General features: G+C 37.4%; 1 protein-coding gene across 1 annotated transcript; it reads left to right on the top strand.

Moving 5' to 3' along the window:
- Window positions 1-494: 494 nt before the first annotated feature.
- Window positions 495-13,312, top strand: Dad1 (dolichyl-diphosphooligosaccharide--protein glycosyltransferase subunit). Its single transcript, XM_081756531.1, has 2 exons — window positions 495-826; window positions 12,954-13,312. Exons 1-2 carry the CDS (start codon window positions 616-618, stop codon window positions 13,082-13,084), a joined length of 342 nt encoding a protein of 113 aa, XP_081612657.1. The 5' UTR covers window positions 495-615; the 3' UTR covers window positions 13,085-13,312.
- Window positions 13,313-15,102: the final 1,790 nt, after the last annotated feature.

Below are 15,102 nucleotides of genomic sequence, written 5' to 3'. Positions count from 1 at the left end.
GCTATTGCTTATTGAGACATTTTCCATTTTTTATTATCCACATGTTATGCCTGTCAGTCATTGGGAACTTGAAGAACCAGTTCCCATTATAATTTATAAATATTAAGTGTGGGAAATCTGGAAGACTGATTTCCCTATTAATAACGTATATTAAGTGTGAGAAATTAGAATATTATCAAAATAAATTGTAGGAAATTTGGATTTCCAATTTCCGTATAGTATGGTATTTCTGTTACTCTTTGTTTTTTCGTCTCTTTCTTTTCCTCTTATTTTTTTAAAGGACTTGTGTTAGTAAAAATATGTTTTGATTGTACTGGTATAATATATTGAGAACAAATGGAGATATCTTGTATAAATCTTCCAGCACTGGTCTATATTCTGCAGCATCGCTTTTGTATAATAATTAATAATAATAAAATAATTGTTGGTCTATTTGCTCAGGAGCGTTCAGGATGGTAAAATGAGAGGAAGTTGATGATCGCCACGCTATCCAGCGGAAGTTGACGAGCACCAATACGAGTGGTACTGGTGGGCAGTGGAACGTGGAGGCTTTCGAATTTGTCGAAATTAGAGAAAATTTTTCTTTGCTCTCATTAAGCTTAATAAGAATTGGAAATGGCTGCAAATTTAAGTACTGTACTAAGCAAATTCTATGACGAGTACGTAAATCATACACCGAAGAAATTAAAAATAATAGATGCTTACCTGTTATATGTATTTCTCACCGGTGTAATCCAATTTGTATATTGTTGTTTGGTCGGCACGTACCCATTTAATTCATTTTTGAGTGGTTTCATTTCTTGTGTGGGATCCTTCATTTTGGCAGGTATGTTGATTTTGTATTTCAATTTATAATACTGTTTCCTCACTGCTGTTGTTAGTAGTGTAGACATCTTATGTATCGGGTTCTTGCAAATGTGAAAAATTGAACGAAAACTTAATTACGTGAAAATTCAGGGAAATCGGTGTTTGGGATATAGTATACATTAAGCTGCATCAGTTCCCGAAGGAGCAGGACGCTCATACTTTTAGGGATTATTCATTGAGGTAATAGTATACATGAGAACCCCCTGATCTGCGTTTCTTCTGTGTTGTATTATCACTTCTACATGAAATACCATAAATTTTCTACGTAGTGCAATAGTAAGAAGTATCCATGTGCACAAGACATGCGATATGCGTTAAATACCCCCCCCCCTTCCCACACACATAGTCGTAGATAAAGTACAAGGACACTACACATGCAGATATAAAGTACAGGTACGTTCTTTTTTATTTTCGTATCAGTCGATAAGTAAATAAAAGTCGCTTTGTTACCCCCTTTGTAAGTTCGTACATACTCAATGAAGGAAATAAACGAGAAGTAAGGTGTCTTGCTTAGGAAAAACAAAGGGTAAACATTAAACTACTCTACAGTGTTACAGTATTTCAGAAACAGAAGAGAACAACAGGATATTATAAACGCATTGGTGAAATTATCAATGTTTTTACTCAATTTCAATCGAACGAGAAATATCGTCTGATGAAAATATGGTAAGTCTTTACTTTGACTCCAACTGTGACTTTAATCGGTTCTTATAGGTTCAGTTACTTCTTGGAACTGTTTGTGCGTGAGTCACTTGTTAGAACTGTTCGTGCCTTTAGTGTGACGTCTTAGTTCATATTTTTCCCACTAGGTGTCTGTGTAGTCATATGGTAGTTGGTTAGTAGTCACATGTTCTGTGTGCATGTGTGTGTGTGCTTGTTTGTGGCATGCGAGAAGCGCGTAATTGAATTGGTTGAATTGAGTTAGAGAAAACCTATCATAGTTGTGGTCTAAACTGAAGATATTTTCGACGTATTCTAAAAGTGGACGTTTATTGGTTTCTTGTTTGTAATAATAGCAAGTGTGCTCGGTTTAATAAAACGACGTGTGTGCGGAAAGGAACATTTTTGAGTAATGTTGAGTATTGTGCATGTGTTCTTGGTATCTTATTTTTTCGTGTGTGGAATCAGCAGTTATGAGTTCATTATTCATGAGATTTCTCCTATGGCGAAATGGTGAGTGTTTTCTTTTTTTAATTCATATTATTTTTATTCTTGATTTGTTTTGCATTTGAGTATTAGGCAAAGTATTTGGTTTGCTGCTGCTTGTCCTATTGTCTTGTTGAGATGTAATTTTTTTTTCTTTGTCATGCACTGATTTATGATTAGAGACGAGTGTTTTTTTTAAATTTTTCCCTTCTTATCTTAGCTTTATAGTAGTGGTGTGATTATTTATTATTATTTTGGATGTTTTTATGGTACTTGAGCGGGGGGGTTGGGGGGCGGTAGCCCCCCATTTAGATCTCAAAATTCATAGTCACCGCTTGACCTGAATTGATGTTTAGTAACATTGTGGCCCTTGTACTTATAGTATAATTCTTAACATCGTATAGTAACATTGTGGCCCTTGTACTTATAGTATAATTCGTAACATCGTACATTACTTTCACTGTGTTAGTAATTGTAATCGATTCATGTGATCCGGTTCCGGGAGCAGTTTAGGAATGATTCCTAAACTGCTCCGGGAACCGGATCACATGAATGGGTTGAAGTCACAGTTGGAGTCAAAGTAAAAATTTGCCGAAAATATTTATATTCTACTTGGGTGAATACGAAACATCTATAAAAGAGCGCTACACATTTCTGAATACTTAAAATACCAACATTACAAACATAGAGGTGAAATCACTTCGTTCAATTTAGAGGAAAAGAAAAATATCGTTCAATGAAAATCTCTCTAAGTGGATGAATGCTTAACATCCGAAAACAAGAGCACCATATTCTTCATCGCGGTAGAGTACTTTGCCGGTACCATACTGCTCAGTTTTAGGAAGAAAATTCTTGCAATTTAGGCACTGTATAACATACTCTTTTAGAAGCTAGTGGAGGGTTAATCTCAGGGTTTGTCCAAGTGGGCCCAGCCCGAAAAAACCCGCCGCGTTTTTTCGGGCTGGACCCACCTGAAAACACCCACTTTAAAACCCACCTGGGTTTTTGGCTTTTTTGTTAGTATATTATTGGTACAACTAAGGTGATCACGTTTAAAGTGATTTTTATCAGATCTTGGACTTTCCTCGGGCGAATTAGATGCTTTCATGTTAAAGTATACAACAACATTCAACGTTAGACCTATATAAAGTTCTGAATGCACTGAACGGATAAAAAGCTTACGTTAGCTTGAGATAATTATAGAACAAATTAATGTATGGATTGTGTTTATAGTCTACTTGAAGTAAAATATGAAATTTTATATTTTAGAAAATACTTTCCGTGTAAAGTGTGCTCGCCGACTCGGTGACGTTATCCCCATACATTTAACGAGTTAAGGCCATAGGTGTCTGTACCAGCAGTAAATATGTAAATACATTTGTATTATTTCATACATTTGATGGTAACACAAGTATTCTTACGTAAAACTTCGTTTTCCAACAACAGTAGTGTAGTTCCGTCATTAGTTGCTACTCTTCAAATAAGCATTCTGTAGAATCAACACCAGCAATAGCGTAAAAATTCTTGTCAGATTTAAGAAGCTTAATGCTCGAAGACTACAGGGGCGTATCCAGACGTAGTAGGACTGATTATTATTATTTTCTTAAATATTGAACATTTTGGTACATTGACTTAATACTCTTCAAAATAAGCCCCTTGGGCATTTACATACTTCTGGTAGCGAGCCTTCCAGGTCGCGAAGGCCTTCTGGAAGTCGTCCTCTGGGATCCGTTCAGCGCCTTCGTCGTCGCCACTTGGACCGCTTCCACCGAGTCGAAACGATGCCCCTTGAGCTGCCACTTGATACGGGGGAACAGGAAGAAGTCCGGCGGTGCTATATCAGGGCTGTAGGAGTGGGTGAGGCAACGTGGAAACGCCGAATTTGATCAGGAGATCCCTCACAATCCACGCGCCGTTGTCATGGTGGAGCTTCCATTTCCCCACCAGGTCTGGTCGCACGCGTGTGATCCGATTTCGCAGCCGTGTGAGCACTTCCACGTAAAATCTTGCATTTACACTCTGTCCAGGAGGTATGAACTCCTTATGGACAATGCCACGACGGTCAAAAAATGGAATCAACATCGATTTCACTTTCGATTTCCACATTCTGGCCTTCTTTTTACGGGGTGATTGTGCGGCTTATGGTATCCTCCTTGTAGGCCTGCGTAAGCATGTCCCTGGTTTTGGTCGCTGATTTTCCCAGTTAGACGCAAAACTTGATGGCGTACCTCTGCTCCAAATTTCGCTCCATCGCAACTGTCGACGAGGTGTCACAACAGGAGATCACTAACACAGTGGTCCACACTCAACTAACGCACGCAGGCGACTGCCACCGGTCGACACCTGTTCCCAAGGCTCCCCTCCATAACATCCGCCCTTACAACCCCCCCTACATTGCTCCGCGCGCTCGGGAAAAAAATCAGTCCTACTACTTCTGGATACGACCCTGTATGTAACTCTACTATTTCAAGTGCTGAATTCAAACTTCCGTACTAGTGGAAGGTCGATGTACAGTAAAGAAAGCTACATTTTCGGTGAAAACACGTCGTGAAAGAAGTGCTCGGGAAATTCCCGCAATTGAATGCATAAAGCATCGGAAGTGAATACTTCAACAATAAAACTATTTATTTTAGGCTGAAAGATATTTAATTGCATTTAAGGCAGTTTGAAACACTTACTTTATAAAATTTGAATTATCTCTTTGTTAATTGTTTTAAATTCATTTTCAGGAAAGAACCGCTTGCTGCTAATGCTAGGGAAATTCCCGTAATTGAACGCGCAAAGTATCGAAAGTGAACTTCAAAACCATTTATTTTACGCTGTAAAATATTTGCCATGAATATCTTTGTTTTAAATTAATATATTTGGTATTCATATTTGGCGAACGTTACTAATGCTCCTGGGATGACTTGATCTACACTTGTTCGTTTGTCTTCCTGTACCACACACACACATTACAGGGTACAACTTTCGGTCTTAAATTTTCAGGGTACAAGCACGAGACACACTAAATTTCCTGTATAGATTTTGGCGGCATACTAACGTAAAATTTCAAAATGGCGGGTATCCACACAAGGCGCAATTTTCGGTTTTTTGAATAGAAACGTTCAGAGTAGAAGCACGAGACACACTAAATTAGCTATATATATATATATATAATATTGGCGGCCATCCAACGTAAACATTTAAAAATGGCGGCCATTTTTCAACTAGAGGGTATTCACGCTACAGGGTGCAATTTTCGGACTTTTAAGTTTAAATATTGAGGATAGAAGCAAAACGTTCTAAATTTGCAGTGTAGATTTTCTCGGCGATTCAATGTAAAATTTCAAAATGGCGGACATTTTTTTTTTCAAAACAGTAGTGAACAGAATATTGTTCCAAGTTGCGACAATGACAGTCTTGAAATATAAATCAAATTTGAACACTTTTACCCCAAAGACATTGAAATATTTCGAAAAAAACCAATTAAACCCTAAAATACCCGAAAAAAAAAACACATAGGCCCAGGTGGGTTGGGCTTTTTCAAAAATACCCGGGTTTTTTCTAACCCTGGTTAATCTTTCTTATTACATCGCACCACTTTGTACATCATTTCATCTTAAATTTTGGGCCATTTCTAATACTTAGAAAATATGGGTCAGTGTTACCCGACGCAATTAAACACATAATAATTTGTGCGTAGTTGAACCAACATTTAAGGCGTTAGCTTATTAACATATTCGCTAATGAACATGTTTTTATGTTCTGCTTACTTGTGCATTCAGAATACGTAACTTTAATGCAATGAACAAAAATTGTGGAACTTGAAATATAATAAATGTTTACTTGCTAACAGTTGCTAGCATTTTGCTTCCCACTTTCTGGAAACAAATCCTTAGCGCAAATATTCATGTGTTCTCAATATTGTAATACTTCGATCCACTACTTTTCTTACCGGTAGAAAAAATAATAACCGTGTAGGAAAAAATCATTTCTTTTTTTTCCCTTTGGGCCAGGGTGGATTGATTTAAATCAGTCTGAAATCGAAATTTAAATCACTTGATTTTTAAAATAAAAATCGCTGATTTAAATCAAACTCCGAAATAAATTAATTTAAAGTGAAAATAAGTAAAATCCAGCCTCTGTTGTGTTATTTCAAGTATTGAAGATAATCATAATACAATAAGATGCAAATGTATGTACAACACAGTATGAAAACGAGTGTTTCATGCAGAGAATGATTAGGGAAAATCCCGTTTTGAACGGGTACCGGAGGAATTCTGCTTTCTTATCTTCGTAACATAAGGTTTTTAAATCGTTAACTATTCCAACGAGAAAATCACCATGGACATTTAAGACGAAAATTCTTTTTGTGTGCGCGTCTGTTTGTTTGTTCCCAGATAATAGGGGCGTATTTATAAAGGGGTCGGATTCCCTCTCCGAAACTTAAATCTTTTTAGATTTTTATAACTTTAGGCGAAATTTGCGTATTTTATATGTATTTCGTGCCGCAAGCTAGTTCCAATTTTTTTATTTTAGGTATGCCCCTGACAGATATAAGTAACTTTGTGAAAAAAAAAGGTATCATGTTGATAAACGTCGCCGTACTTTTTCCTTAGTGCTTAAGAAACATTGTTTGGGATTAGAGATGCAAAATAGCCGGCTTCTTTGATTTTTTTTTTTATTTTCAACGGAAATTTTGGCTTTTTTCATTTTCATGATTTTTCTATCTAAATAGCTTTCTTATAGTATACTGTATAGTTAAACAAGATTTCATGACCTAAATGTCGTATTTCCCTCTAGAATTCACCATCATGATGGATATAGCACATGTTTTATGGATTAAACATTAAGTACGTAGTATTTGAGAGCAATTTTAGAGGCTATATAACTTTATTTTAACTTCTGAGTTATCGACTTTTTTTCTTTAGATCACTTCATTTTTAGTTGTTCGTGTTTCATTTCTTAGAGCTCAGTACTCTAATTTCTAGCACATAGTTAAACTTGTGGTTTTCAATATATCCGTTAGAGCATACTTCCACATTTCTGTTATACTGTAGCTGTGTAACGATGTAACAATAATCTTCCGGATGCAACTTGAATACCATTTTATACAAATAATCAGTACGGATTTAGAAAAGTGTTTTGGGAGGGTTTATTCTTATTAATGGTTATTTTTTTTTTTTTTCTAAAAATGCCTGATTGTCATTTGAGGGGAGCTTGAGGTTTATGAGTAAAGACATAACTAAAATTTCGTTTGTTTTAGAAATTCCGTAATTTCGGAGAAGAGGCTTCAGTCCGAAAGACACCCCCACCTTAGCCCCTTTCGCAAATCCGTCATTGTTGGTAATTAGTAATAACAACAATTTAACCTTTTCAGGACGAACGGCTCAACCTTTGAGCCAGCAATTCAAACCTCTCTAGCTCAGCTCCTAATTAACCTAGAGATATGATTTTGGTATGTATCTCTTCAGAAAGGATGAAACTTTTTAATCCTGTGTATCTCATTCATGTAGTGGGTCCCGCCGTGAAGCGGGAGGGGGGCAAATTTGGGTGTTTATAGCTTTCCCTCTCTCCCTTCAGAATTTGGGGGGAGGTACCCCCCTTATGGAGCTACAAGGATAAAAAATGGCATCCATAGAGACAAATGAACATACTTACCTGCCATACCCAGTCCATGGCTTTTGGGCTTGAGAGGGGTGAATAGGAGGGGTATTGAATTTACCCTTTTTCTTATTGTATATTTTCTTATAAAGACAAAAAAAAAAAAATATTTCAAATTTGAGGAACTCTGGCAACATTGTTATTCATCGTACGCAAGAAAAAAAATCTCACATTTACGACAGATATTTGGGACAATGATACACAAAAGTCAAACCCGTCGGTTCAATACGAATGGAGAAAGAAATTCGGAACCTCACACCTACGTGACACATCCTGTATATTATTCAATATCCACTGTAATGTACTCTAACGTTGACAGCCCTAGCGACATTCCTAATTATCACGGACACACAAACCATATCTCGTTGAAAACCTTATAGATCAGCCATTCCAACAATGTAACTTTTGTGTGTCTCGGGCCAAACCAGTAAAAGAAGAAGAAGACGAAAGTCAAAATTTTGGGTGGAAAATCAAATTTTTCGAAATTTGTCGAACTATGGCCACGCTGTTATTTGTCGTACGCAAGGAAAAAAAATCTCACATTTACGCCAGACATTGGGAACAATGATATAAAAATGAATGGTATAGGTGCAATAGGAGTGAAGAAAAAAATTCGGAACCTCGAACCTACGTGAATCATCCTGTATTTTTTCAATAGATTGTGGTTTACGCTAATATCGGCAGGCTTGGCCACGCTCCTAATTGTTACAAGCATATCAGCTATACCTCGTTGGAAAGCTTATGGGACAAACATTCCAACAAGGTAACTTTTGTGTGTCTCGGGCCAAACCAGTAAAAGAAGAAGAAGACGAAAGTCAAAATTTTTGGGGAAAATTAAAATTTTTCGAAATTTGTCGGACTATGGCAACACTGTTATTTGTCGTACGCAAGGAAAATAATTCTCACATATTTGCCAGACATTGGAAACAACGATGTAGAAAAATGAAGGGTTTAGGTGGAATAGGAGTGAAGAAAAAAATTCGGAACGCCGACCCTACGTGAATCATCCTGTATGTTTTTCTAGAGATTGTGTATAAGCTAACATTGGCAGACTTGGCCACGCTCCTAATTGTCAAAAACATATCAGCTATACCTCGTTGGAATGCTTATAGAACAGACATTCCAACAAGATAACTTATTGAACAGACAGACAGACACACACACACACACAGAGAGAGAGAGAGAGAGAGAGAGAGAGCGAAAGGAAAACAGTTATCACCTCAGAACGCACCGTTCTATTTTTAGCCTGGTCAAAGTCAGCTGTAGCTATCAGTTAAACCTAAGGGTCGTAAATATCCATTTCTTTCAACTCCCTCCTTTGACAAGTTATTTAGTTTTAGAAAAAAATCTTCCTGCCGAAGCAAAAGGAAAGAAAAGCAATGATCTTGCGACGAACAATGTTAGGTGAACCAATGCGAGTTTATTCTCTGCCATTAGTAAGAGAATTTTTCTGCATTCCTACTGCACTTACACGGTTTATTTTTTGCACAATTGTTCACAATAACGGGGGTAAATGTGAGAATTATTTTTCTTGTACACGACAAACAACAGTGTTGCCATAGTACGACAAATTTCAAAAACTTGATTTTCCACCCAAAATTTTCATTTTTGTCTTCTTTTTCTTTTACTAGTTTGACCCGACAGACACGAAAGTACCTTGTTGGAATGTTTGTTCCATAAACTTTCCAACGAGGCACAGCTGGTATGTTTGTGGCAATTAGGAGCGTGGCAAAGCCTGCCAATGTTAGCGTATACCACAATCTCTCGAACAAAATACAGGATGATTCACGTAGGTTCGGGGTTCCGAATTTTTTCCTCCATTCCTATTGTAGCTAAATCCTTCATTTTTTATATCATTGTTCCCAATGTCTGGCGTAAATGTAAGAATTTTTTTTCCTTGCGTACGACTAATACCAGTGTTGCCATAGTCGGACAAATTTGGAAAAAATAGATTTTTTCGCAAAAATTTTGACTTTCGTCGTCGTCTTTTACTAGTTTGGTCCGAGAGACACGAAAGTTACCCTGTTGAAATGGGTGTCTCATAAGGTTTCCAACGAGGTATAGCTGATATGCTTGTGACAATTAGGGGCATCACCAGACTTGCCAATGTTAGCGTATACCACAATCTATCGAAAAAATACAGGATAATTCACGTAGGCTCGGTGTTCAGAATTCCCCCCCCCCCCATTCCTATTGAATCTAAACCCTTCATTTTTTGATATCATTGTCTCCAGTGTCTGGCGTAAATCTGAGATATTTCTTTTTTTTTTTTTTGCTTGCGTACGGTATATAACAGCGTTGCCACAGTCTGACAAAATCTGAAGAATTGTATTTAAAAAAAATGATTTTCGTCTTCTTCTTCTTTTACTAATTTGGTCCGAGAGACATGAAAGTTACTTTGCTGAAATGTCTGTTCTATAAGGTTTCCAACGAGGTATGGTTTGTTTATGTGTGACATTTAGGGGCGTCGCCAAGCCTGCCAACGTAAGGGTAGACGAAAATTTCTCGGGAAAATAGGAACAGGATGATTCACCTAGATCCTATCTTCCGATTTTTTTTTACCTAGCTATTGCACCTTTGCCCTTCATTTTTTGGTATAATTATTACCAATGTCTGGCCTACAGGTCAGAATATTTTTTCTAGCGTACGACTAGAAACAGTGTTGCCAGACTCTCACAAATTTCGAAAAAAATATTTTTTTCTCTTTCTCCTTCTTCTTCTTCTACGGGTTGGGTACGGTAGCCCCAAAGGTTATCTTACTAGAATCTTTGTTTCATAAGCTTTCCAACAAGATATAATTCATACCCATGGAAGAATTAGGAGGGGTGCTAGGGCCGCCAAAGTAAAGGTCTACGATTTTCTTGAAATCCCTGGCCGTCCTGAAAAGGTTAAAACATAAGAAATGAAATCAGCCAGGAATCACAGTACACGCACCATCTCTACATTCACAGATGAAATAAGAACTTTTGTCGGAATGGTCGAATTTATTTAACAATCTTTATTTAACAATCACCAGATGCAGCTCAGACGCTAATTTTATACTAGATATCTAACAACAACATGGAAAGGATTTGGGAAGCTATCGGCCAGGAATTGTTTCAGTAGGTACCAACCCGGCATTTGCCTGGTAGGACTGAGGGAAACACTGGAAAACCCCAGTCAGTATGATCGGCATCGGGAATCGAACCCATGACCTCCCGAATGAGAAGCCAACGTTGTACCACTTGAGCCACTTGATATACGTAATGAACAAAGAGAAGAAAATGTTATTTTTGAGAAGGCTACTGAGTCGAAACTTAAAATTTGTTTTGTGCGTTTGTTCAGTAAATATATTATTATCTTCCCGATGTGTTATTTGTCTGAACTTAGACACATAGTACAATAAATTCTGTATGTCATGTAACAGTTTTTCCTTGTTCTTGTATTTTTAATTCACAATAAAAAATATTGCTTATAATGTATATGAAAGTTAAAACTTAACTGCAACATCATATACATGGATTAATCCTTTGAGATTCATAATAAAAATGTGTTAAGAATTAAAATTGTTTGAAATGTGTTTTCGAAATTCATGTTTATTTTCGATTTTTGTATTATTATCTGCATCTACTACTACTTAAATGAGTTTTTGTATTGTAGAGAAGCGAAACAAAACCTGCTTTATCAATTTAAAGCAGAATTTGGAAAAAAGCCCAAAATTTCCCAACCAAAAAAGCGAAGCAGAAAAAACCGAGTTCCTCCCCCCCAGAAAAAAAGACGTTTTTCCCCCCCGGACCTTTGCATCTCTATTTGGGATTGAAATAAGTTAACGACTAGCAATCAATTCAAAATTCAAGCCCAATACTTTCACTTAAATTGCATAATTAACATTTAATATTAATTCCTAATATTTTATCTTCAGTTCGTGACATTTATTACGCGAGAAGAAAGATTTGATTTAAATAAAAAATCGAATTAAATAAAAAAAATCAAAAATTTTTTTAAAAAATCATGATTTTTTTCCACCCTGCTTTGGGCCATAGTTGCCCTTAAAGGGCCAAAGTATACACAGTTTACAGTATTTATGTTATGTTCTCGTAGCATACAATGAAATTTAAAATAGTGTAGGGAAAGCAATTACATAATTTCTTTGACTATTATATAAAGATAGTTGGACTTAAAATATTGTATGGTTTATGTAGCTTGTGATAATTAGACTATCCGTAATGCGGCTATTTGCACTTAAATTATGATCTTTAATGGCATATGAATTAAAATGTTAAGCTTTAAGGTAGAATACATTGTGTAATGAATACCTAGATTATCATTACTCTGTGGCTACAGCCATAGCTGCAAACGTTAATTCGTAGGTAGATAGGCCTAATTTTCTAGTTTTGATTTTAAACAAACAAAACTCCTTTCAAAGCTACCATATTTCATTGTACCTGGTCTGTGTAGGATCCTAGTATGCCAATTACTGTACATTTTGCATTTTCGGCAGCTGACGAAAAAGTGGAATACCATATTGACTTGGGTGAAGAAGTTTGAAGAGACTGGTAGTGTGTTGGATGTAAAACATGGAGCTCCAAGAATAGTGCAAACTCCTGAAAACGTGGAGAGACCAACATTAAAGTTTCCCCTTCAAGCACTTTTGGCAGAGACTTAGTTTCGTAGTAACTACGAACTGAGGTAACACGATATTCTGTGCTCCATTGCAACTGAGCATATAATGTGGCGTTCCTTCCTCTCGGTTCCCACTCCGCCAACCAATATAAGTTATTACGGCTGCTCAGTATTGAAATGTGTCAGTCGGCTCGACGCCATCCTTTATTTGCTTTGTCTCTAGACCTAAGAACGAATTTGGAGGTAATCATCACATACACCCATTTTCTCACGAACTTCGTGATTCCGTCAGCCAGTGTACGTGTAGTAAGTTTTGATAGTGATTGAGTTGATTACCAGGATACAATTTTAAACGGGCCGCGGTGGCTCAGTGGTAGAGCGTTCACCTCTGGTGCTTGGGGTCCCGGGTTCGATCCCAGTCCCCGCCAAGTGAACTTTGTGGTGGACAAACACCGTGCGCATGGGTTTCCTCGGGGTTCTCCCGTTTCCTCCCACTTTCTTCATTCTACCATTTCATTCATTACTCTTCATCACCGTCTCCTTTAGCCTAACCGGCATAACTGTGGAACGTAAAACTCAAAGATTTCATTTCATTTTTACAATTATTAAAGTATATTTGATGTATATATATCTATGTATGTGTTGCGAGTGGAAGATGGTACTCCATTTATTTTTTTAATTTTCTTTTCCAGTTTGTTTGAGGCTGCAGGTCAATCCACAAAACAAGACGCAGTTCTACGGCATTAGCCCAGAAAGAGGATTTGCAGATTTTATATTTGCTCACATCATTCTTCACTTGGTGGTTATGAATTTCATTGGTTAAATAATACTTGTTTTAAAGTTCAGTGTTGACGGCAAAGATGTGTTCTTAGTTCCAAACGCTTAAAGAACATTTTCTAATGAACGCGTGCAGTTGTCTCACGCATATTGTAAGAAGGGGAAAAATGAGTATAAAAAAAGAACTGGGAATTATAATTTGGGAGTGAATGATTGGTAATGTTTGTTTGTACAAAGTTCTTGAGTTTAATAAAATATTATGTTTTTTTTTTAATTATTAGTATTATGTTGTATGGATAAGAAACGTAAACTTTCCTCGAGATATTTATTTAGTGATCTGCTTGGAGATCTTTGTTACCAAGTGTTTCTTTCTGCAACGCTAAGAAACCCTTGTCTCACTTTTTTATGTAGCTAGTGCTTTTTCTATAAAATATGAGTTTACTGCACAATATTTCGTAAAACACTTGATTACATCACTAATTAACTGTCGCTGGAAACAATCAGACAAAAATGTAAGACAAGAGTTTCCAGCGTTGCAGAAGAAACAGTTGATGAACAAGATCTCCGAGCAAATTCAAGTTATATATTGTAGTATGAAACCTCAAGTTACAAAGATAGGTTTATTCTATATGAATACGTACCCTATAGCTTCAATCAGTGGATAGTTAGACGGATTATTCCAGTTTAACCAGGTCTTCGTTATACGCATTAATGATGCAAAAGCAATAAAAGTCTTGACGATATTGTCTGTGTTTGAATAAATGTATGAGGTGCATACTGAAAGTCGTGAGCAAAATTTTTTCTTAACCGTAATCTTTATTACCAAACCAAATATATCGTCTCAGTGTACAGCCCTTTCTTTTACTCTTCTACATAGTCTCCGTTTTTTTTGCACACATTTTTCCAATCGTTCTGCAAGTTTGAAAATACCCTTGCGATAGAATTTGTTCCAGCTGCCCGTAAACACTAACGCATTACTTGCCGAATATTCTCCAGTGTCTCGTAGCGATAGCCTCGCATCTTTTCTTTCACAAAACCGAAGAGATGGTAGTCGGATGGTGCCATGTCGGGGCTGTAGGGAGGATGTGGAAATGTTTTCCACCCAAATCTCTTGATCTGCTACATAGTGGTACATGCAGTATGCGAATGCGCATTATTCTGTTGAAGGATGATCTTTCAGGGCGTTTATCACGCAAGTCACGATGGAGCATCAAAACTGCCTGAATGTAACGGGCAGAATTTATGGTTTGTCCAGGCCCAAGAAATCAACCTTGTGCATCCCAGAAGACCTCCCCATAACTTTCCCTACCGATTGCACCATCTTCGCTTTCTTCTTCGGTGGCGAATTTAAGTGGTGCCATTCCATACTCTGTAGTTTTGTTTCAGGTTCATAATGATGGAACCAGTTTTCATCTCCAGTCACAATACTCGTGAAAAAGTCATCACCTTCATGTCGAAATCTCTGAAGAAGGGTTTGGGCAATGGTTAGTCTCTGAAGTTTGTGGTCCTCGGTTAATAAACGTGGGACCCAGCGGGTACAAACCTTCAGATAACCTAAGCTGTGAATCGTTTCTTGCACCGCACTTTATGCAGCACCAAGTTTTGCAGCGATTTCATTCACAGTGATACGCCTATCTCCCCTGCTCAGCTCTTCAACCTTTACCATGTTGCGTTCCGTGGAGGCAGTTCGAGGGCGCCCGCTGCGATGCTCATCTTCGATACTCGTGTTCCCATCCTTAAAATGTTTCACCCACCTCCTAACACTGCCGGCACAATCTCCATAGGCACGCTGCAGTCTGCGGTAAATTTCAGAAGTAGATTGGTCTTCTGTAACAAAGAATTCAATCACAACACGCTTTCGAAACGAAACATGACTGCCTGTAGTCCCCTGGTTCGATCCCAGCTCGCGCCGTGTGAACTGTGTGGTGAACAAATACCGTGCTCGTGGGTTTTCTCGGGTTCTCTCGTTTCATCCCACTTTTTCATTCCACCATTTCACTCATCTCTTATCATTAGAGTCCGGATTTTTATGTAATATCAACCCCCTAAATATGTATACTCATG

Source organism: Thermobia domestica, chromosome 1, assembly GCF_964235325.1.
Source record: "Thermobia domestica chromosome 1, izTheDome1.hap1.1, whole genome shotgun sequence".
NCBI classification, from domain to species: domain Eukaryota; kingdom Metazoa; phylum Arthropoda; class Insecta; order Zygentoma; family Lepismatidae; genus Thermobia; species Thermobia domestica.
The sequence above is the reverse complement of the archived record's forward strand: the minus strand, read 5'-3'. Positions and strand labels throughout refer to the sequence as shown.